At 32.0% G+C, this 25,880-nt stretch overlaps 1 protein-coding gene across 1 annotated transcript; it reads left to right on the top strand.

The window, feature by feature from the left end:
- Window positions 1-822: 822 nt before the first annotated feature.
- Window positions 823-22,954, top strand: LOC129975562 (EF-hand domain-containing protein 1-like). The gene is made up of 12 exons (XM_056088625.1): window positions 823-828; window positions 2,487-2,699; window positions 5,036-5,185; window positions 6,251-6,388; window positions 9,419-9,649; window positions 10,692-10,863; window positions 13,073-13,287; window positions 15,908-16,057; window positions 18,016-18,313; window positions 19,394-19,457; window positions 21,587-21,764; window positions 22,771-22,954. Exons 1-12 carry the CDS (start codon window positions 823-825, stop codon window positions 22,873-22,875), a joined length of 1,920 nt encoding a protein of 639 aa, XP_055944600.1. The 3' UTR covers window positions 22,876-22,954.
- The last annotated feature ends 2,926 nt before the right edge of the window (window positions 22,955-25,880 follow it).

The following is a 25,880-nucleotide window of genomic DNA, read 5'->3' on the forward strand; positions in this document are numbered from 1 at the left end:
GCGTGCCTTTCGGCGGCTTGGAGTATCCAGTTTAAGGTTATGGTATAGGTCCAACAAAAAAACCATCGGTATGGCCTATGGACATATATTTGCTTTAACTGTTTACTGCTGTCTTATATGTATTTCGGAAATAACTTCTATCGTATATGTCCAATATTTGAAGAAACTAAATACCTTAATTGCTTAGAAACAAGAAGAAAATCTCGTTTATTCGATCACCTTCGTTGGCTGTTTGGTTTGGTTCAGCCTACCATTTCCTCTGACGGATAGATATTTCCTTTCGAAAATTTTAAATACAGCAAGCAACTTGAGAAGAAAAAATGTATTATCTGCAGGAAACATAAAAGAAAGAGAATTATCCCATCCGAGTTTACAAATTACGACGTCGGATTATGTGTTGATACTTGTTTTGAGATTTGCCATACCCAATTGAACTGTTCATTTTCTTATCGTTCTTCTTTCTTAAAAGAAAGTCTTTGTTTATATATAGAAGATTCGATTTGTATGTTATTTGTTCAATTTTTAATATCCGAATATGTTATCAAATTATAGCGCTTTAAAAATTTCTTATTGGTAAATAAACAATATATATTGATAATAATAATAATAATAATAATAAAAAAATGTTCGGATCCTTTTTGAAGTGGACAAAGTAATAGTGAGTGGATTGTGTTATAATTTGTTAATACAACACCAACAAGATCCGTATAGCGCGAAAAAGTATTCAGTCCCCAGTGATTGCTACTGTCGGTCGCTCATATGAAGTGCTTCGATTTAGAATAGTTAGCAGTCAAAGGGTTAATTGCTTCGGCTAATTAAATTATGGAGGTATGTATGATCCAGGAATGATTGTTGAGAAGTGTCGAACAGCAACTGAGTGTAAAATTTCAACGATTTCACTTTCAAAGCCAAATATGATAAAAAAGTAAGTATATTGATAATGTCTCAAGTAATTATCAATGCTTCCTACATCAGTGTTAATCTCATGTGGTAACGTCTGTTCTACGTCTATACAGTTCAGTGGTAATCTTAAGTAAAATCGATGTATAGAGTGCCTTTATTTTACAATAAAACCCCGTGTTTACAATTAATGCGTTGACATCTGCTTAATGATGTTCTGAGACTTAACGGAGAAACTTCATTTCTATAAGGACCTAAGTACCACACTTATGCAGTGCAACATTGTATGATATTAAGTAATATTAACAATACTGTTGTATATTGAATAATACAATAGTACACAATATTGTAAAACAAGCTGGGCTACTTGGGAAATCCAAAATCAGAAAAACCAACAAGGAAAAAAATTAGTAGTTATAATTTAATTGTTTTCATCGTTTGGAGAGCGCTCTTCAGAAGACAGTAATATATCATAGAAAAAAATCTATTAATTTTCCCGCGTCTTCCTTTCCGATACACTAGCCACCTTTGGCGACCAGCTGATTCGACGGGTCGGTCATAATTTTAGTTAAATCCTTTTGATATATCTTCATGTCTATGGTTCCGTCAAATTGCCAGTCATTATAGCAGTATTATTTTAACAGTTTTACATATGTTCACTTCATTGTCCATATGATCCTTCCGAATAGCGATCACATGATATCATAGTGTCATTAAAAACATAAATGCGCGATTCATCTGTCTACTAAATTTCGTGGTATTGTGAATTCATTTTTATATTCGTCTTGTGAAATACTCAAATATTAAACAAAATCTTTCTTCTTTAACTTTCAGCGAAAGAAAATCACGCAATTAAATACTTGCTGAAACGATGAAAGTACTTTGTAATTCAAGGCAACAATGTAACCTATTGTAGAAAATTAGGCAAAAAACATATTAATTAAAAAAAAACTGCCAAAATTAAGGAAAAAAAATGTACGAGTATTAAATTAAAGTTTAATAGCAGTTGAAGTTTAATAATCTTTAAAGATATATTTTTTAGTACTTGTCGGCTTTAACGGTGGGAGAAAAAAATACTCAAGTGCATATATATAATATGTTATAATATATAATCAAATGCTCTATAGTTTGACGATTGAAATCGTTAAATTAGCGAATTTTTGGATATATATATGCGCTATTTGGTAGTTATAGGTCGAAAGGACTGGCCTGTACAGTGACAACACACACGTATATTCATTTTTATTATGGGGAAAAGATATAGATTATTCTCCTAAAAGGAGCACTTTCCAAAGTCGAAAACACTACCACACACACACACACATGCACGCACGCACGCACACATTCATTGTTATTATAAGTAGGAGAAGATAAAGAGTATTCTCCTCTAAGGTGCGGTCTTCTAAAGTCGGAAACACTCCATACCCCAAACCAAGTACATTAGCTTTTAGCTCCTCGTTTTTTGCAACGAATATAGTAAATATTCTCGTATGGGTTACAAAAATCATGGCCATACGCAGCAAAAGCATTTAGTTTTCCTCCTGCTCTCTTTTCTGCACTGAATATCGTATGTGATTCCCTTCCAGCCCAAGTCGAGATTCTCCGAGACTTTGTCGTACAGCAAGGGTGTCCCTGTGGCTCGTGATATCGGATGCGGCGGATCAGCGAAGGAAGCCATCGCATTGTTGAAGTCACAGAATGGTGTCCTCAACAAGGACCGCCTGGTCAAACTAACTTATGGGCCCAAGAGACCAAACATCGAAAAGTTCACTCCTCATTGGGCGAAAATGGATTCTAAGGTAAGAAAGTAATTTCAAAATGACTGCAGAAATGTGTAAATTTAATGCATATATTTACATTTGTTCTTGCATTAGTGGAAATTTCTGAATCGCTATTTCAAAATTTCAGCTCTCTATTTGGATAATATATTCTACTTTTGAAATGCATTGTTATTTTAATTCGACTTGAAACTCTTGGGAAACACTTAAGATATTTGCAAAGTAGCTTAGTGGAGGATTTTAGTCTAGTTTATTATCAGATTTTAAAAAATGAACGACGAATAAATCGACTCATCAGCACTTGTTAACATTAAAGTATGTGCGGCACTCGTTGAATAATAAATTATTAGGTTGTCCAAATGAAAAGCAGACACTTGCGATTGCGTCAGAATGACTGCAACTATAGCAGGGAACTGGGATGTAAAAAGCGATAGGAGGTGTGCGCTGAATACGACATTCAACTTAGAAAGCTATTCGTGGTGGAGGAAATTGATCGAAAGTAAAGTAGTGTTACAAATGGATGCGTCCAGATCGGAACAATGCGCGGTAGAACGACTTCTGATTCTTCAATTGACGTGGACAACTGTTGATTGATTTCCTGCCTCAAGGGAGCCCTATCAATTCAACAAAATGCCTCAGTACTGTCTACGGAAAGCAATCAAAAGCAAACGTCCAGGCCTTCTCCTCGACAATGCTTACCCACACATTTCCCGTGAAACCCAGACAACCTTGAATAATTCCGTTGGGAAGTGTTGGAACATCTGCTATACAGTCCGGATTTGTCACACTGTAACTTCCACATCTTTGGGCCACTGAAGAAAGCATTATAGGGAACACGCTTCCATTCGGGCGACGAAGTGAAGGAAGCTTAGCAGGAGTTCCTCAAGAATCACCCACCATCTCTCTACAACAAAGGCATAGACCTGCTACCTAAACGATAGGACTTTGTTATAATGTCCATGATGATTTCTTTCTATTTACAATAAAGATACACTTTTCATTCAACTTTTAACCACTTTTCATTCAACTTTTAACCACTTTTCATTTGGGCAACCTAATATATTGAGTACAATCAACCGAGAAATATTTGATTATTTACATTTCAATCGGAAATATTGATTTAAATTTGATCAGCTGAAATATTTTGCTTGTAGAAATTTCTCTTTCAATAAGAATCTGCATTCATAAATATGACATAATATATCATGAATTCCACCGAGTTGTATAGTTTCCATATGAAATATTTTTGATCAAGAATTGGCAAATTGTTACTTCTTGGCTGAATAGTAGACATAAAGCTGACATGAAATTGGAACATCATTTTTCATTTACAAAACTTTTAAAGGAGATTATTCATAATGTTTCAATTATTTTGTAAATTTTGCATAATTTCAGCAGCAAAGCATTGCACCACATTTTATTAATAACAAGAATGATGGAAAGAACATTAAATAATTGTATAGCAGAATATGGCACTGTAAAGAAAATATTACCTTGCGTTATATGTAACTGTAGCATGTAGCTATGTAGCATTGAATTATAGACAGAAAAATTAAGCAGTTTACTTTTAAAAATCCAAATTAATTTGGAAAATTAATTCCAAAAAATATTGAATTATGGTAATTATTTATTTTTTTCAGTATAGGAAGCTTCAAAAATTTTGGTACACAATTTAAGGGATAATAGAGGATAAATAAAAGATATCAATAAATTTAAATTTACATTTGCACTAAAGCAATGAAATATTAGGGTATAATATTATTGTGTCCTGATAATATGAAAACAAAAATTAAAAAGAAAGAAAGAAGAAGAAACATTGAATTTGACGAACATGTTTATAAAACAATTAACAAGTTATAAAACAAAGTTCCAACCCCCAAAACTTAAACCTTTTATCATCTATCTTATAATCAGCGGATATTAGCGAAATGAAGAGATATTTACTCATGGCAATTACATTTACAAAATTCCTAAAAATGAAATCATTATCAGAATCAATGTGTTGGCATTGTATTCATCAAAAAAGAAAAATTCAAGCAGTAAAGAAAGTGTGACCACCCCAGTCTTCACATGCGATCTCAAACAGGAATGACCACCTAGCTCTTGGTACCCTCGAACTAAGATCATGCATTGTATGTTGGTTCATGTTTATTAAGCTTTGTTTCTTCAAGTTTTTACAAAGAGTTTTGAAACGCTCAATGTATCAGTTACTTTAAAATAACTACACTGGAGTGATATTTATTGTTATTAATGTTGTTAACTTTCTTTATTATTATTGTTGTTAACTTTCTTTCGAGTTGCAGATTGATCATAAAAAGCTAATCATTGACGAAAACTCATGATCCTTTTCATTTTAGGTGTTATGTTTCGACGGCATCATCAAGGAAACAGTGGCTGATTGGCCCTCAGAGACGCATAGGATTCATTATGTAAAAGTCTACTACTATTTGGAAAATGATACCCTGCGTGTTGTAGAACCGGAAATACCAAATAGCACGCTGTGTCAGGTACTTCACAAGTTGCATTTCACATTATTCTGCAGCTGCATTAAGTTTTGTATTTTTGATCTCTTTGAATGTACAATATCAAAGATTAATCTTTTCTACATTAAATGTAATACAGATGATTTGCTAACATTTTGCATCCTGCTATATATTTTTCGGGTGTGAATTGAGATTATAATTATATAATTTATAACTTTGAATGAGGAGGCGTTTCTGCTCACTTTATTATACTTATCTTTGAAAGAATTGGCTCTCAAGCTACCAAGAAGAGCATAGTAACCTTGAGTGACCTTGGGAACCAGTTTTCAGAAATTTTAATTAAATACTTTTTAAGAAATTGATTCGAAACTTTATCTGCAAAAATCCTCTTATTATTATTTAAATTTCAGAAAATTATCTTTTTAATAAAGCATGTTTGATTTTAGCGATGTTTTCTGTCTGATTCAAATAATTTTTTGAAAACTCTTTTAATTCCTTGGCAAGCAATTAATACACCAAGAGTAACGGCTGTACTTAATTTCCATTAAATATTTTTTCATGGCTTGATAATCATGATTTACCTCAAAAAATTATTTAAAGTTCATATTCATTGCAAATTCTGTGCCATATTTAATATTTAACAATAATAAACATAAATCTTTGCTGTTATCTCTCCATAGGCCAGACCGTCACCTCTTTTTGGCGAAATAAACGCCTCTTGAAGCATGCGCAAAAATGCGGAGAATATCTGAATACGAGAATAAACAGTAGTTTCCTTTCTGATAGTAAATATTCATTCATTAAGGATTTTAAAATTTAATTAAAGCCTTTATTAGAATAATAACGTTTTTCCTCTGTGACTTCAGAACCTATTATTGAATAAAAACTATTTTTACATCTGGATTTATTAACTGGATTTATCGTGTTATGATTTTGGGATTTGGCTCACCAATTCTCCTTTAATTTCCTTTCCTACCATCGTTTTAAGAGGAAGCTATAACAATTTGTAATCGGTGCAAAAGTTTTGAATCACCCTGTGTATTATCCGCATAATTCGATGGATTTCTTAAATCGCAATTCCAATTCCAGGGCACGCTTCTCCGACGGGATCACTATTTACACCCGAGCGGGAAGCGCAACTACAGCTGGAAAGATCTAAACATCGGGAATGACCTTAACATCCACGGGAAAGAGATACATCTGATTGATTGCGATGCCTGGACAAGGGTATGTTTGACAAGACTTCAAATATCATGAGCATGAAAACTATTGGATAAGAATAAGATTCATTTTTACATTCTTTAAAACTTTATGGGGCTAGGTAGGTTAAAAACTATCACACTTTTTGCTAAATTTTTTTATGCGTAGTGGGATATATTTAAACCCACCTTGAAAAGTTGAATTTACCCGTAGTCATACAATTTAATATATTATTTAAAGTTTTTCATTCAGTTGGCAGTGTTATATACCAACGATGAAGGCGTACATAAGTGAACAAAATTTATATAAATCAAAACACATCAGTAAATTGTGTATGTACTTTAAAGTTGGCGTACTTTGCGATTCAGTGAATTTTTGTCATTCTTAACAGCATGTGTTGTTTTACTATGAGTGAATAAATTGTTTTATTATTAAAAAACGTTATTTGATGTCTTATACTAATTGTGAAGTGGTGAGATTACATATGTATGATCCTGTAAAAAAGGATTTATTGAAATATTATTATTATCTTCTTAATTTGAGTGATGTTTTGTTAAATAATCGAAATAAATAGCGTTTTTTTTTTCACTTTTATAGTAAAAAATATGAGAAATAGGGATTTTATTTTCTTTAAAGTGTGCCTCAAAGAGCTAATCAATTCAACTTCTTTCATATTTTTTTGCTGTTTAAATTTGGATTTCATATAATTGCTCCTACTTGTTAATAGATCTAAGAAAATCTAATTTCAAGACTCAATAATAATTTTAATAATGAATTATAAATAAAAGGATAAAAAGCATAAAATAACATTTTTTTTAAAAAATTATACTTTTAGTAAATTAATAAAATGACTTTTTCATATCTTGAAAAAAGTTATTCTTTAAGTTTCTTACTTTACTCTATACTTGAATTATTGAAATTTAAAGAAGAGTGTAAATTATGTTTAAATGATTTTATTTGTAATACGTTTATTATAGATTCATATAATCAATTAATTCAAGTGCCATTACAATCAATGACATATTCTAATACCAACATGTAACTGCACTTGCAAAGCGCAATTCTATTACATCACATCCCATTTCTTTCCTCCAAAAATATACTGAATAAATTCGAAGCATTGCGTGCCGCGATCAGGAAGATAATATTTCTCAGAAGACACCGACATTTTTTTTTCCTTTGGAATTCGCATTCATTTGACATCAAATGTGTTGTATGATGTACGATTTGGTTTAAATCGTGTATAATTTGATTTTTGTTTTATCAGTCTTCAGTTTATCTTGATGTCGTTTGATATTGTGCTCAAGTATTTCATTGTTTTATGTCTGTGAATACTTGATTTTAAGACATTTCCCTTCCATGTCAGACACCCATATAAAATACAATTTAATGTCGTAAGTCAATGCGAGGTGACTAAGAAGATGGAAATGCTCGATGCACACATGTGTGCATTCTGGTCCTTTAGGAAAACAAAATATTTTAAATAAACAAAAATAATTTAATATGGAGGTTATCCATTTTAAAGGCGGCACGGCTGCTAATTTTCAAACTGTTAGTAATAAATGATATGAAAAGGGTCTAAATGACGTAAATAATTATATTTTTTGCATTTTGAGTCATTAAATGTTCTAATGAATTACGAATTTTAAATTTTTATTCGTATCCTTGGTCCTATGAGTTATATTTAATAAATTCTTTTTTATTGTAGTAAATGGAATCTTAGCTTGAATCGGAGAAAGTTCTATCGAATAATCCTCTGAGATACTGCATAAATTTTAAAAAGAAATCTGTTGTAGACACAAAATTTCAGTGTCAAACGATTTTGTTTCTTGTTCTTATAGAAATAGCCCTAGTGTCGCTTTAAAACTAGATGTTAATATAATTAAACTAAACTTAACTTCTATTATTATATTTTTAAAAACATGTTTGGTTTCAGCATAGGAGTTTTTGCAGTAGTACAAATTTGAATGAAGTTGAATGCTTCAAATTAAGTTCATGTTTTGGGGAGATGATAGATAGTAAGGGAAATGTATAGAGCATTGAATAAAACGGTGTAAAACTTCTAAAACTGTATTAGCTATATAACTATCAAAATTGGAAGTTTAAAATATTTTGCTGAGGAGCCATTAAGATCATTTTACATAAAATATTTAATCGAAAATTTTAGTGATGATTTATCGTAGAAAACCAGTTGCTCTTGTCACCATTTGCGGCTTGTTATGAATAAATTCCCAGTAAGAAGGTTTTAAACTTGCATTAATATTAGTAATTGGATCTAAGATGACCCTATAATTTTGCCGCCAAACAATCGGTATATTTGCCAACTGCTGATGTTTACTAAAGGTGCGCCATCTAGGCTATCAGTAAGAAACAATGTTTCGCATGAAAGACATTAAATTTTCATTTTGTTAAACTTCCACATTCGAGAAGTTTCCATTTAAAAAAAATATATAATGATACAAAAATCCATTTATTTTAAAAATGCGGCGTATTTTCTACAATGTGCTTACAAAAACTAGGCATGATCAAATAGACTTGTGTCTGACTTGTAATAAATATGCTTCATGGCCTTTTTTCCTTGAATGGCCATTTCGTTAGTTGACTTCATGATTTCGAGGGCAGTCACGAAATTTGCATCAGAAGGATCACTTATCTCTTTATACAGAGCGTTTCAATTTTTTTTTTTTTACAAATTAGTCACATCTTTTTCCAGTTCACTCCTAAATCTTTTTCTAAACATTTTCTGCAATCCATCTTAAAATGACATCAGGTCTCGAGACAGAATGTAAGTCTATTGCAATAGTAATTCTTTGTTTGCACTATACACGAGAATATTAAAATTATTTATTTTTTTACGTTTCATGTTTTTCTAAAGAATCTATTGATGAATGTTAATAGTGTATTTTATTGTTTGTACCAAAACCCAAGCATTAATATCATGTCTTTATATCATAATCTCTTAGAAAATAACTAATGTTTTTTCACATCCACAATATGACAAATTTAAGTAATTTTTTTAAAAGTTTCAATAAGTTTCTCTATATGATATATCTACAGCAATATCTGACGGATTCTGGCATCGAAATGAGAGATCGCGAATCAAGACCCAACGACCCCCATACGGAGATGAAGAAGAACATGTCTCGGAGAAAAGAGTATAGGAAAGAGGGCGGGGACGGGGCGTCCCTCCTGAATTTCTACAAGAACGAAGGAAAAGTGCTTAAGTTCTATGGCATTTGGAAGAATGACCCCCAAAGACCACCAGCAGTACGGCGAATAGTTCTCAAAGTAAGGACAGGATGAAAATTACTGACTCTGTGCACCCATTTACAATCTTTTCATGTTGCGCACAAGATGAGGTGATTGTGGTGTGTGTTTTTATGCTTATGTGTGTTACAGCTTTTTATATATGCTTTTCAACTTTATCTCCTGAACCCAAAATGGGTTTGCTAACTATTTAATTTCAATATTTTTATTTTAACCAAATAAACTATAATGTATGCCCTTATTTACCGTCCATATTCTGACAATGACTGTAAGCCTTTTAACAAATAAATAATGTTTATCTCCCCGACGACTTTCAAGGTCTTGCACCTTTTCGAATAGGCGGGTCGTCGTGGGGTATACCAAGACCAAGATGTGGTGACAAGGTATCCAATTTTTACTCCATCGATATAGCAAGAATAATCGAACCACATTAAGCCTGCTTTACTCCAAACTTCTCGATAAAGCCTTTTCTGCCCCAAAGCACTTGCTAGGATACACCGTAAGGCAGTCTCCGAAACATTCTAAGCCTCTTCCTCCCATTTGCAGAACATCCGTTCGACATCACGTGAAGTAATGGAAATTAAATTGGATACATGTGGAGCCTTCAGCTCCACGTTATACCAAAACTGACCGGTTTCCACATTCACACTCAATTTTAAGAAGAAAAGATTGGATTTGAAAAGCTTAGAAGGCTAGTAAATGGCCGGCCAAAATTCTCTAAACTAATGATTCCTGGTGGCTACAGACAAATCCTCCGTAAAATGTTATCTATTTATGCCTCACTGGATTTATGAATTTCGCATAATCTTACACAATATGACTTTTTTTTTCTGAGCTTGGCTTCATTTTCTTCGTAGCTTGAAGAAAATTGAGGAGCCATTTTGGGTCTCAAAACCGAGTGCGTCTGAAATCAATTTATATAAATCTACATTTTTTGTGTACATCATTGGGACTAAATTAACAGTTTAATGACAAAAGAATCAAGCCTCAAACATCATTATGACTCCATGCTTCGGATCTCTAATCCGAATACCCATTAAATTTTTTCTTGTTTCTCTTTTAGTACTACCTAGTGGATGACACGTTGGCGGTGTTTGAAAATTACCCTCCTAGTAGTGGTTGGGGCCCCCTCTTGTCTGTTCTGCAAGGGCCTATGGACGTCGCAAGCAGTGGCGGCTCCTTCATGACTCTCATTCGGAGACAGAGGGTGCTCCTGGACAGGCCCAAAGACGTCGGTAAATAATGCACATTATCGTTTCTGCTTGAAAATAATGATAATAACGTTTTTATAAACACGCTTTTATTAGTGTAGAAAATCTTTTTCATTTTTTCTTTTCTTTTTCTTTCTTTTTTTCAGTGGGGAAAAAAATGGAAGCCAAAATCGTTAAAGTAATAATAACTTTTATAATATATTTTAACCAAAGGGAGTAGCCTCCTTAAAATTTTATTAATATTAACCTTTGTCGTAAATTCAGCATTTTTACTCAATCTATAGTGTTATCTTTGGCGAGTTTTTGGGGATTAATCAAGATATGAACTTAAAAGTGTCCGAAAATCGAACTGGTATTTTAGACGAATTTTTCCCAACCGACTGAAATTAAAAGATCAGCAATTGTAGTCACAAAATTACAGAGCAAAAAAGATATGTTTAATCATTGCGCTTTTGAATTATCGCTTTTATATGTTTCTAAAAGTACAGACTAAGAGGAGTTCAATTCCAAGTTGGATTTGGCTCAAAAGTTGATGTATCTGCATTATAGATAGTAAATCTGTTTACCGAATTTTATCTATCTAGCTCTCTTCGTTTTGCAATTATTATGTTAAGAGCCGGACGTCAGAAAATTTTTTCCCAAAATTTGGCAGAAAGCTACAAATTTTATGCAAAAACTGTATACCAAATTTCATTCGTCTAGCTCGAAGTTATCTTTGTTACAAACAGAGAGACAGATATTTTCCAAAAATGTGTTTCTTGAGCTCCTGGAGGTCTAAAACGTAGGGATTCGTGAAAATCTTTTGTCGAATTATTTTGTCGATTACAATTCTTTCTCTGTACTACATATACGAGAAAGTAATTAAGGAATGTTTAAACAGTCGATTTATAACAGTTTTCATTCTATATTAATGTCTTTTATAGCATTTTTCTCAACCTGTCACAACTTAATTTTTTTTTTTGAATTCCATATTTATGATAAAAGAATTATTTTCGATTTCTCAGTACGCTAATAAAACTATTGTTTAAAAATGTGTTTTTTTTTTCTACTTTTAATTGTTAATATTTTTAATATTTCATGCTTAAAATGTTATAGATTCTTGTCATTAATTTTTATTATATAACTCTTTTTGAGAATCTAACAAAATTAATTAATTAAGTGATTATTAAATTCTGAAAATCTAAAAATATTGTATCAACATCGAGAATATATAAAGTGCAATATTTCTGTTCTATCAAAGTTGGAAATGAAGGAAAATTTGATTAGCAAAATCAATTTTCGTTTGAATCACTAAACCGCTCTGTAAACACATTTCCTAGAAAGATTTGCATTTTTTACAATTAAGTGGGCATTGAGATTATATATAGTATAAATCATGAGAACATTCATAAGTTCCTTGTTACTGAAATAAATCCTTTTTTCAGAAAGCACAGAAATGCCAACAAAAACTTTTCTTTTCTTGCTCGACATTCCAGTACTATTCTGAAATATCTTCAGTAATCAATTTCATTTCTCTTTATTACGTGATACAACCGTCGACCAATGAAAACGAACAACATTTTGTCTGATTTTCAAATTTCTTTGAAGCCATGATGATTAGATGTTGTACTAATTGAAAAATATTTACATATGTCAGTTTTTCTATATTTGATGAATTTGTATTTCTGAAATAAATGTTATGACGAGGGCGACACCTGAGTTGCCACCCACCCTGTCCGAACTTTCACACTACACCAGCGGGAGGACGTTGTACGTTTGGTCCCGTTGGATTCAACGTAATTCATCAGACCTACTTACACGACGGTTCTTCGATGGAATCGGGCCTCGAACTTGCAATCCCCCTGTTCCGAAGTCGAGACTTTACCATCAAGTCACCGTGGCCTTTGGGGTGGCGACACACTGTATTCAAAATTCATCCAGAAGGATTGTACCATGTTGTTTCAAAACTGAATAAAAATATTGTAATAATGTTTTGAGTTTTTAAGTAGCTTTTGTGCGATATATACTCCTTATTTATTGAAAAAATGTTAGAATTCCGATTAATTTTTAACATTAAAATCTAATTTAATTATGGAAAGCGAGCGAGCATCGATAGTAACATGCTAAATTTGGTAGTTCTCATTCAAACACTCAATCCTGCTGGACGTTTTAAAACGGTTTTTCCTTGTCATATCCGTCATTTTCAGACACTATGCCTTTTGCTAAAAATAAAACGAACGCTTTGTTTGTGCAGAGAAGCTCCCCTGCTATCTGGAGCCGAGAGATACAGACGACATCACCTGGATAAAGCCGGAGCATCTCAAAACTGGCGAAGATCTGAAGATTTTAGGGAAGACGTTTTTTCTAGGCAAGGCCGATGAATTCACTCGACACTATTACAGAGAACACTTCGGAATCGAGCTCCTCCAAATAGAGATAATGGAAAAGCCAAAACCGTTACCATGCAAGGTATTTATTCATCATGATTTTGGAATTATTTTCTGTTGTTGTTTCTAATGGCTCTTGTCTAGACAAGCCCACTGACTTTAAGAAGTCATTTGTGGTTTAAACCAAGAGTACGTCTCTTGTTTTTTCAGTAGAGCCATCTAGAGCCAAGAGAACAACTTAGCTGCACACACGCCACAACCTTTTTACGGGGCGAACTTCATTCATGCATTTCATTCACAGATCGAAATTTAGATCTGAATCAGAGAACGATCACATCTGATCCAGTAATCCCAGTGGCATTACTCTCGACATGGAGGACTTTATGACCACGTCAGAATTATGCGCGCGTCAGCCACCACACACATGGGGAGTCTTCGGCAGGCGTGTTCGAACTCATTACCCAAGGGACACGAATTCAACGCCCTACCAACCAGGCTATCCCGGCCTAATTATTTTCTTGTTCAGTATGATATAACAGAGAAATATTCGGCGTATGAAAGAATACAGGCTGATGATAACATTTTTATGATGTACAAGGATTTCCCGAAATTCACGACCGAAATATTTGGTAGTGGCAGATTACTCTTCCAATTTGTATAAAAATATCGTCAAACATCTGTAACAAGACCAGGGACATTTCAATGCCGCAAATTGGATAAGCATTTAGAATTGTAATTTTAATAATCTAAATTTATTAATTTGACTATCGGAAAAATTTTAGTTGGTTGAAGTAACAATTTAGAAAAAAAAAATTAAATAAGAAAATAATAATTTTTTCGGAAGTCGGCGAGTTCAAGATTCTTTTCAAATAGTGCAATCGTTTTTAACTCCTCCTTTGATAAAGCCGGGAATAACTTGTATGGCATTAGCAAACGATGAAATGATCTATATTTCGATAGTTACGAAATAGAGATCGTTGACATGAATCTAACATTTTTAATGAATCTATCGCGAGAATTTGTATTTGGACATCGATTTGCTGGCTGATTGACACGAAAATTCGACACAAAATTATAGTTATAGTCTCAAGATAATACACCGAATTGTATTGATTTAAGCCATTGCGTTTACATGCATATGGAACTACAAATAGACAGATGGTTAGCCATTTGACGGAGCTTGTTTAGATCTAAATTTTAGATGCTAAACCTGTGTATCACATTCTATTTACCAGCTCTTTGATCTTTGCAGTTATTGAGTTCACTTGCACTCAAACAGCCAGACTTCCAGTGAATGGAATTCGTTTAAAATTTGATAGAAATCTATATATAAATTTAATTGTCTAGAAAAACAAAATCTACCGAATTTCAAAGCGTTTTTGAGTTATTGTGTTCACAGATGCACACAGTACCGCTTCATTCCCCTGCAACTGTAACCCTCTGGTTATTTAAACAGTGTAAGGAGCATGAAGGGGGGGGGACGCTCCTGTTCCATCCATCCCTGCGACTATTGTTCGACGACTGACATGTATTGATTGAAGTTTGGTTAGGGGATTTTAATATTGGACAAAAGGTGGATTTTAATATTGGAAAGCAATGATCTGTTTGAAATAAAAATGGGAAATAGCTTTGGCTTGCAAAACAAACCATCAGAGATAAACTGAAAACTTATGCTAATTGACATATGCAGGCCTACAGTGTGTTTATGATTACAAAATTCATAAAAAAAAATAATAAAAATATTAACAAAAAATTTAGAAAGTGGGACAGAAATCAAAATAATAATAATAATAAAAAGAACAGCACACACAGAAAAAAAATGCAAATACAAATAAATGCTGTGTACGTGTTCACAGACAGACAGACATAATGCCAGAAAAGTGTTTTTCGGATACAGGGAGGTCTATTACGTGGAGATTTGCCAAAATCTTCACATTTTTGGCCGATTAAAAAAATACTTCCCAATACTTCACATACGAGAAAGTAAAAAAAAAAAAAAAAAAAATGCAATAAATAACAGAAATGATTTTTTTCGTTCTGGATATTTACACTGACAGACAAATAAACACAATTAGGCCTTTATTAAAGGTGAATAGATAGAAACGTGGAGATTTGCCAAAATCTATTACGTGGAGATTATTATTTGCTATTTTATTGCTATTTAAATTTTTGCTATTACGTGGAGATTATTTGCTATTACGTGGAGATTTGCCAAAATCTTCACATTTTTGGCCGATTAAAAAAATACTTCCCAATACTTCACATACGAAAAAGTAAAAAAAAAAAAAAAAAAAAAAAAAAAAAAAAAAAAAAAATGCAATAAATAACAGAAATGATTTTTTTCGTTCTGGATATTTACACTGACAGACAAATAAACACAATTAGGCCTTTATTAAAGGTGAATAGATAGAAATATTGGCCCAAACCCTAACCATTCAGAAAAGATCTAATTTTTGACATTAGCTGTATAATTTCCCTAAGATAATGAGTGCATACTATTGGAAACTGACAAAAACTTTTCAAATAACTGGATAGATTGATTGCCTGGTTATTAAAAAATTCATGGATGACTTCAAAATGTCTCGAGACATCAGCCATGCATGGCACAACATCCCTTGGTAAGAGAATGTAAAGATAAAGCAGATGATTCTAAAACATTCTCTGCCACTAGCCGTATCCTTAACATGTAATATTTATTTTAGATCATTCCTCCTCACGGCATTGGAAAATATGAAGAGACCTTACAAGACTGTTTCAAACCTTACGATCAGCCACCGAAGAGAATACATCATCCCATTCGACCGATGCCGGCCGAAATAGTCAATACAGTATTGAGATTTGCAGCTAAAATGGTAATATTTTTTTTTTTCTTGTTCGCACTACATTAGTCAGTTATTATCGTTTATTTAATTCAACAAATTGACTCGAAATTACCTTTTATATCATAACACTGTTCTTAAAAAAGTGAAAGGTTCATTTAAGAATTGCATCATAATGTTAAACAGGTCTAGTATATAAAATAGGCGCTATCAGTAGTAGATTCAGTAGGGTTCTTTTTTTCAATAAAAAGAAGGTGCAAATACGTGACAAAAAATGTCATTTTAATGAATACAGAAAACATTCACAATTACGTATTATCAAACCCTAAATTGACTTGATTGATTAAACTGGCTAAGGTGGATTTCATCAAAATGATGCATTGTTTTTGAAGCTGGGTTACGTAAAATCTAGTGTTAACGAGGAAATGTCTTTACAGCTAATACAGAATGCAATTCAGAATTCTTGATTCAAAATCTACATTCGCTTTTCATAGACATTGACTTGTTGAAGTAATATAACCAGAAACAATATGTATCTAAATATTCCAACAAAAAATGCACTATCTCACAAAGAATGTAACGAGTTTTTTTTTCAAGTTTATTTTTGCAATATTCATATAACACATAAATTCAAAAGAATTGTAACTCAAAGAAAAAATAGATTAATAAAAAAATGATTCGTGTCATTTATGATGCAGCAAAAATGAAAAAAGTTAGATTATCGTAAATTTTTTTAAAAAAGTGCACTAAAGCGTTGAGTGTAGTAGTGTAGGGACAAAACTCAGAATGTCAATAAAATGAATCATAGGCAAGGAAAGAAAAAGATCAGGAAGTATGAAGGAAAATCTAGCCTTCACTGTTTTCTGCTCATAAGAAGTTGTCCAGTTAATGGAAATATTTATCTGATTGATACATTGACTGTCATGTCATCCACATATCAGTGACAGGAAAAGTCCTCATCCAGTATAGAATTTGATGCGAGTAGAACACGTCTATGTTTAGTTTATATCTACTTGTTTTAACACAATCTTCATCGTGTGAATCACATGTGATTCACGCTTACTGTCTAAATAAATATTCACTTCTCTACTGCAATTAAGAGATAATAATAAAGAAATAAGCATCTTATTAGATAGTAATTCGAGTCGCAGGCGTGAATCATGGCTGAGAAAATGTTAAACTCCTGGATTTTCACGACACCTAATTACACAATCATATATTCACCACTTAAAAAGATTATTGGCAAACAATCCTTCATACAATCTCTCAGGTTAAGGAGGAGAGATTTAAACATCCATAACATTCTGGGAATTTCTCGAATATAATCAAAAAAATTTGGATTATTGTTAAGTACATTCTTGATGAAATGATGTATATGAAATGCTGTATATTTATAATCGATTGAAAGAAAATAATGAAAATTTTAATTTATAGATCCTTTTTTAAATTTGAAACTATATTCAAATAATGAAATGATGTTATTAGATATTCTATTATTTGTATGATAGTTATCTTTCCTTATCTTTAAACAGTTTTGATATGAAAAAAAAGACAGTGATACATATACTATCGGTAACAAAAAAAAATCTATAAAAATGTGCGAATAATATTTGACGTTTTTTTTTAAATAGTAGAATACTGAGAGGAGTCTCTTTAAAGACTGAGAAAGTTTGAATAAAACTTAAAGAGAACACATTTTCCTTAAAATTTTTGTCTTTATATTCAGATAAGTAATATTCGAAACTTCTGTATCTAGGTCCATCATGTAACTAGGGCTTCGACTCTTTAATGGATTATTTTTTAGTTTTAAGATTTATTATTGAGTTGCAATATTTATTGTTACTTTTGGATAATAAGATGCGGTTTTAAGTATTTTTTTACCATCTGACAAAGATTCTAATTCATGAGATCCTTTCCAAATAGTCTTTATGTCGTTTCAAAAACAAGACATTCATATGACTAAAAACAGACTAATCCTTTCCTCCTCCCAGGACACTCCTCGCGACACGGAACGAATCCGCAGATTCACCGTCTCTTTCTTCATGGAAGACGACACAGTAAAGATCCACGAAGAACAGGTGCCGAATTCAGGATTCGGAAGCGGGACGTTTCTGAAAAGATGCCGCCTCAAAAAGGAGGTGGAGGGTAAGGTGGCAAAAGGTGCATACTACGAAGCGAAGGATTTCTACATAGGAGCGAAGATAAAAGCGAATGGCTGTGCTTTCATTCTCACTGATGCTGATTTTTTGGTGTTCAAATTCATGGAAAATCACCCTGAAATTTACACAGGTAATGGCACACAAGAATTTACCGTTAACAATTTCAAGCTAGAATGATATTAATATTCTTAAAATGAATTTACACTCAAACTAATTTCGATTCTTATACATTCACCATTTAAGACAGGGTTGGGCATTAAGTCGATCGTGATCGACCTGTGGACCACCTAGGCAATTTGCGGTGACCGCTTATACTAAGGCCTAAGACGTTCATATCAAAAGAAACGTATTTATGGAACACCGATATAATATGAATTGTATATTCTCTTTATCTCTTTAAGAAAACGAAGATTTTCTCCTTCAAAATGACATAATTTTTAAAACATGTATTTCAGAATCACTTTTGGAATCTAATGGACGAAATAAAGTATTCTAATTTAAAAAACTTGCATATTATTTAACATTATTCTTTGGGTCTAGCTACCTGCGTGAATCTGCATTTTCAGCGATGAATATAATGAAGACAACGTATCGTTCCAGTCTCAAAGATGACCGCTTAGAATCCAGAGCAAGATGGGCAGTTAGTAATTATATACCGAGATATTGGTAGATAGTATGTAACCTAAGTCTTCTACTAACTGTAACCACGAGAATTAACTTTAGATAAAAATGATTTAATTTTTTATATTTTAAATTTTTTATATTAAATGCGTCATTTGATATTTATTATATTTGTGGCAATTTTTATTACGTGTGCTGTTATGTAGGTAAGTACATATTCCGCATTTATAAACATTGTAAACCTACGAAACTGGGTGGATCGCAAAACATTGAAAAAAAAAATTAGAAGTAGCCCGTATCTTGGAAAAGTCTGCCCACCCCTGATTTAAGAACAATAAAGAAATAATCTGCGGTATATATTTTTTTTAAATTCTACTTAAGCCATGATTTTAACATCCAAGAATTAATGCACTCTACGAATTTCTAAGCTCCTTCAAAATTGAGTATGCTTTGAAGATCAGAGTAGCACCAATCAGGAATGTAACTTAGAATTTAATTGTAAGATTATTCTAGAAATCAATCTAAATTCCGTATAAGAATTTTGCTTATTACCATTCAAAATTATTTGAAATGACACTTTTACTTCTAGATGTGTGCGCGGAAGATCAAAGGAAGTTGGCTGATATTGCTAATGGTAGAAAGGAGTTGTCAAAGTAAGTTTTCAAGAGCTTAAAATTGATGTTATCAAATTTTATATATAAACTATTGTTATTAAATTTGTTTCTTGTGGTTTTTAACTGAAATAAAAAAAAAGAAAATTGCAAAGTATATAATGCTTCTTAAAGCGAAATTACAATGAAGAAAGGTTTTCATATTAATTTACTACGAACTTCCTAGAATTTTGCCATTAAATACTTGCTTTGCTTGTGTGTATAAGTTGCATATGTTATGGTTGAATTACCAAATAGATATAGATCAGCTAGGAATTTTAACATTCAAATGATCCCTCTATAATCGGGCATTTAACCAATCCGGCTCCTGCAAAAGTCCGGCGTTTTCAAAAGAGCGTGTGGGCAATATTGAATTGAAAAATAATTTATAAGAAAGCGGTTGTCGATGATCTTGGTGAAATCTGAACAAGCTACTGCTGTTCAGATTTTGAATTATATTTTGCAATGACTTTTATAAATAGTATAATTTGTTGCTTATTTTTGTATATTATTTTCGGTAAATGGAGGTTTTACTATTTGAATGCATTTTTTAAATGAACCTCGACGAATCCGTCGTGCTCATTATCCTCTTTCTGATACCTGAAAAATTTCTAAGAGGCTACTGTGCACATTTAACATTTCGCTAAACAGGAAAAATTAGTTTTTTTTATTATTTTCTTTCAAATAAGATGATTGGTTGATAATAGTTTTTCTTATTTGAGTTAAATCTTAAATTCATGTGTCGTCATAGTCTTACAATTGATTATAACCGTTCACGCCGTTAAATTTTATCATTCACCTGTATTTTGACTATGAAACAGTGAAATAGAAAAAAAAAAAAACTTTTTAAAATTATTAGCTTTAAAAGCTTTCGTATGAGCATTCCTTTGAAAGTTGTCAACAATGAAATAACAAGAATCCTATTGGCAAATAAAAAGGCTAAAGTATATTTCATTCTGCAGTAATATGTAAATGTATTGCTCGCCTATTCGACTAATCTACCGGGGCCGCTTCGACCTGATGGTAAGGTCTCGGCGTCGGAGGTTCGAGACCCGATTCCACCGAAGAACCATCGTAGGCGGATCTGGTGCAGGCCAAATCTTTCGGGACCAAAGGCCCTCCCCCCACACTGGTGTGGTGTGGAAGCTTGGAAAGAGGGTTGCCAGCTCGGGTGTCGCCTTCGTCACCTGACTGCGGTTCAAAATTACGAGAAGTAACCCTAGGGTTGCTTTCGTAAACTGAACGTTAATATAACTAAACTAAAACGGTTGATCTTCGATGGAATCGGGTCTTAAACCGGTAACCGAGCTTCGAGACAGAGACACCTCCACAAGATCGCAATATCTTCTGGAAACTCGAAACAAACATTAAATGCCTATTGGGCTATATTTTTTTATTTGAGTGGGATTATTGATTCTTAAGTTCTATGGAATGGTAAATATTAAAAAAAAATCTTTAAATACAAATGTTATTCGTTACGATGAAGTGATTCTTCGTCTCATTAGATTTTTCAATAGTTAACCTGTTAACCGGGTAATATTCAATTCGTTTTGCATTGAAATATTTCGTCATACCCAGTTACCAGGTTAAGGAGATTATTTGGAAATAAGAACTTCAACCTTCGATCATTTCTTCTCGAAATTCACTTAAATCCATCCATTCGTTTGGAATTTTCTACTTATAATAAAGAAGTGGGTATGAGTTCTAGTCATCGTGTTTGAAGAAGATATGCAGAAATTTTGCAAGCATTTTGCCATAAAAACCATTTTGTGATTGGTAGACTTTCTATAGGGATTCTCATTGAAAAAATGAGAATAAAGAAGTAGAAGAATGTGTATCTATTGAACTTCACAAGGCAAATTTATTAAAGTTTCGATATATGTTCACTTAGAAAAAAAATTAAGAAATAAATAAAATTAAATTAGCTATTTCAGAGCGGAAAGTTCGGTCGTAGTTAATCAGACCAGCAAAGCTAATTTCTAAAATATTTTCTTTTCGGACGTTCCAGAAATGTATTGATGATTACAACATATATTTTACGCCAAATTGAAAGAAATGGAATTTTCAGTATATTCTACTATTTCAATATATATTTATTTATTTTCAAATTTTAATTATTTTCTTTTTAACAGTGCTGAAAAAATGCTTTTGCTGGAACAACTAAGAAACGCCGTCGTTCTGAATTACGGTTGCAGTGCTTACCCTATCGAAGCGATTCCCGACTTGGGATCAGGACTGGCTTTCAAAAATAACGTGCTCGAAAAACTCTACTCCGGTCATCTGCCCATCCCCATAGAACTTCTCGAGAAGGTAAGAGAAAAAATTTCTTTTAAAAATCCGCTTCATTCCATCCGCATTCATTTCCGCTTTTATTTCATATTATATAATATACTTTTTAGTTTACAGTAAACTGATTCAATTGAATTCTTGTTGTAAAGATAATCATAAAGAAGGTAGAATGTTTTTTTTTTTTTTAAATTATTCCATATTAACCATTTAGAATGTCTAAAATGTCAATAATATTGGCGAACAGACTGGCTGCTATAGGCGGCTGGTATAGTAAAATTCATTAGTTTCAATCATTGTCTTTACTTATATCCCTGCCTGAGGGCGACCCTTGAAAAAGTCTTCAGGCCAGATTCATCATTTCTTTCTCTTTGGTTCTATTTTTGTATTTAAACTTAATATTCATTTTTAATTTGGTTAAGTTCAGTTGTGTTTTAGATGCAGCAGCATTAGTGCTCTCTAAATACAATGCATCTTTTATTAGTTTTGATACAGGTAATATTTACTTTTAATTGAATTTCCTAATGATTGCTTTTATTGGTTGAGTATTTCTTGCTTTTTCGTATAATAAATTTTACTTATTCCCAAATATATAGACTAACAATCGATCATCCCTGTAACTGATTAAATCCAAAAACTGATAGAAATGACAAATCTGCATCTTTTTTTACCTGTTATTCAATCTATTTGCGATTTTGAATTATAGTGTTCCCATGTGTTTGGACGGTTTCTGACGGAATAAAAAACAAGATAGTTTTGATCCAAAATTTTTTGTACGTATTCTTTATACCAAGATGTAATAGAAAGTTTCAGTTTGATATAAAGATTATGTACGACATTCTTACCAATAATTCACAGTATTTTTGAATTATAGTTGAATGCTGTTGGGGAACCTCTTATACGAGCAAGTAAAAAGTTTCTAATGATCAAAAAAGACATTCGTATAAATATGTTGAATGAACAATGAATAACTTTGTCAACTAAATAAATAAAAATTTAACATTTACTATTTTTCCTTCTCTATTTACAGCTGGTGGAAGCTTTCGCGTTTGAAGAAAGAACAAACGTTGATGAAATGAAGACTTTTCTGCTTGTTTCTTTGGGACACAAGAAAGATCACTATGCATCACATTAGTATTCTATTTTTCCACACCATCGGCAAAAAATAGTTGCAACAGTTAAACATAGAACATTTGAATTTAATTATTAATAAATGAGCCATATTTTATCCTGTTAAAATATTTTTTTCTATAATTGTCTTTTGCGAATTAAATAATAAAATATAATAGATTTTGGAAAGGTGTTTTAAAATTAACATATTTAAGAGGGGGAAAAAAGATACTGCCAAATCAAATTTTTAGGATTTGTTCTAAATGATGTTTTTTAGGAAGAGAAGGTGGGCATAGGAATACATTAGATAAAAACTATGGTCCCCCAAAAATTAAGGAAAAAATACCGTGAAAGGCAGTTATTAAAATAATGTATCACTCGTTCGTATTGTAATTCTTGCTTCATTCCATTTTATTGCTATGACTTTTTTTTTTAGTATTTTCTCCAACTTTTACCTTTTACGAGTGAATGTGTGATCCTTTCCTTATCATTGCGTGCTCAACCTTTTGTTTTATTTAGAAAATCCTTCCGGCATATGTTTTTTCACTTCCATTATTATTTTCACTTCCATTGATTCTCGGTGGTAGAGGAGTCATGCCGAAACAATGTTCCTGGTTTTGAATTTCTATTAGCAGCGTAATAGGAAATTGTTGCTTTTGAAGCTGTCGAAAGAAAGAGGGCTAGAATCTGGAAAATGTAGAAAGCATAGCACGATCATGTAACTTCTCTATTAATAGAAACGAAAATTCTTATAGGTTTTGGAGGGTGGCAATGTACTGAGTAATTTCTTAAAATTTTAATCAAAAAGTGAGGTTAATTTTAATTTAAAAAAAGTTTACGTTTTAAATTGATAATTTCAAGAAGCATTCCTACACAAAAATAACTTTCTCATCATCTTAAGTTTTTAAAAAATTACTTTTCAAACAATATTAGTTTAATTGTCGTGTATTTTTTCTTAAACTTTCATTTTTTTGAAAAAAAAAACTATTTTTATGCGTGATTTGTAGCAATTATTTTCACTGTTCCAATGATTTAAACATTTTAGATCGATTTTTACAAATAGTTTATCACGTATTTTTATTTCACTGCTTATAGCTAAAAAATGAGAATTTTTTTCTTCTATATTCTTCGGTAGTGTCATTATGAATTTCAATTTTCCTCTTTCATGTCATCAAATCTTTTGTGAAATCTGTTAAAAATTAATCAACTAATTGTGTTCGCTATGCTTAAAAAACATAGAGCTATTTGTTATTTTTTCCTTTAGCCTTTTCGAATCCTCCTAATATAATATTAGACTTGTTCATAAATTATTAATAATCTGTCACCCATGTTTTTGATGCTAGAATCGACTGTCATTTCATGTAAGAAATTAGAAAATGATACTCCAGTTTTAGACAAAGTGCAATTCTTCTTTTTGTGGACAGCCCGCCACCACCGCATTATCGGGCCATTTATCGCGGGCACTACTGCAACGGGGATGCCAATAATGTTTATAAGTTGTATACTATTTATTAATTGCGTGATACATGTGCCTAACATGATACGCATAGAGCAAAAAAGAAAAAAAAAATCTTCAAACCGCTTCACACCATGGGAGCCAGTAGTAACTGTTTAGTTACTATATTTGGCAAGCAGATATTTTTTAGGTATTGATGTTCTCTAAAAAAAAAAAAAAAATGGCGATTTCAATTTTAATTAATTGGAAATTTAATAATAATTTAATCAATACATTAGTGATTTTTTTCTGTTCCCTAGGAAAATAACCCTAATTCAAAACTTCAGTTTTTCAGTGATTTTAATTTCATTTCCGTACAGATGTTTCTCTTAATTCAATAAATCTTACAACAGTAATTTTCATATTTTTATTTACTGCTTTTAATACACATGCATGCTATAACAATGTTAAATAAATATTTTTTTGTGTGTGTGCGCGCTTATTTTACAATTAATTGTATGTTCTTAAAAATATTGCAAAATCATTATCAAGCTAAGATGTTTCAGTTAGAGTTTGAATTCTCTTTATGTTTTTTACCCTGTGCCGCTCGTTGACATCTCTCATTAGCTGGGTTCTCTTATACCTCCCTTCATCCTCAGAGCTACTAATTCTTATTAAATCGGCGAAAATGATAGGAAGAGGGCGGGTAAAATTTCTTTCCTTTTTATCTTGGGATAAACGGAATCTATCTTCGCCTTCCGGTTTCTCGACGGAATTTTTTTTCTTTTTAAAATTTGCAGATAAATTTGTTCTTAATGAGCAAAGAATTTTTCCTTTTAAAATTTCCCAGTATGACAAATATAATTGAATAAATAATACAATTTAAAATTCTAAATTCATATTATTTTTCAGTAGAAGGTAGAAGAAATAGAAGAAATTCACCTCGAATTCTAAGTAGTCATAAAAAAAATACTTAAAACGGTACTTATTTATTATAACGGCGACAAAAAAGCGCCAAGAAAAAATGTCGCCAATTTGGGATTTTAATCATCAAACTGTATAACATGTGATTCATACCTGATTTGATTTATACTTATGAACATATTTATTATATATATATTTATGCACTTGAGTATAATTTTATAATTTGTGGAATTTTTTTCTTGGCACTTTTTGGTCGCCATTAAAACTTGTTTGCAGGCTTATTAAAAACATTCTCCATGGTAATCGAAGAGAATTTCTTTGAAAGAGACCTAATAAATATTAAGCAGTAAAACAAACTTTGTTTTTCACAGAATTATGATGAAAAGTTTCGATTAAAAACCAAAACAAATAGATTAAAGAGTATAGATTTCAAGAAAATTAATGAGCGAGTTACAAATTTCAACACATCACAAAAATGAGTCGATATGAAATGATTTTTTTCAAAGCAGTTTTTTTGTGTGTATTACTTAAAAAAATATTCTCCTTTGTTGTGATAAGGTTTGTCGCCAAGAAGTAAATTTATTCGAAACAGTTGTCTTGGGTATTCCATCACAGAGGACGCCCCTTCCTCGATTCATAATTCATCTCAGAAATTGCTTTCTCATATTGCC

The sequence above is a fragment of the Argiope bruennichi genome, chromosome 7 (genome assembly GCF_947563725.1).
Source record: "Argiope bruennichi chromosome 7, qqArgBrue1.1, whole genome shotgun sequence".
Taxonomy (NCBI): Eukaryota; Metazoa; Arthropoda; class Arachnida; order Araneae; family Araneidae; genus Argiope; species Argiope bruennichi.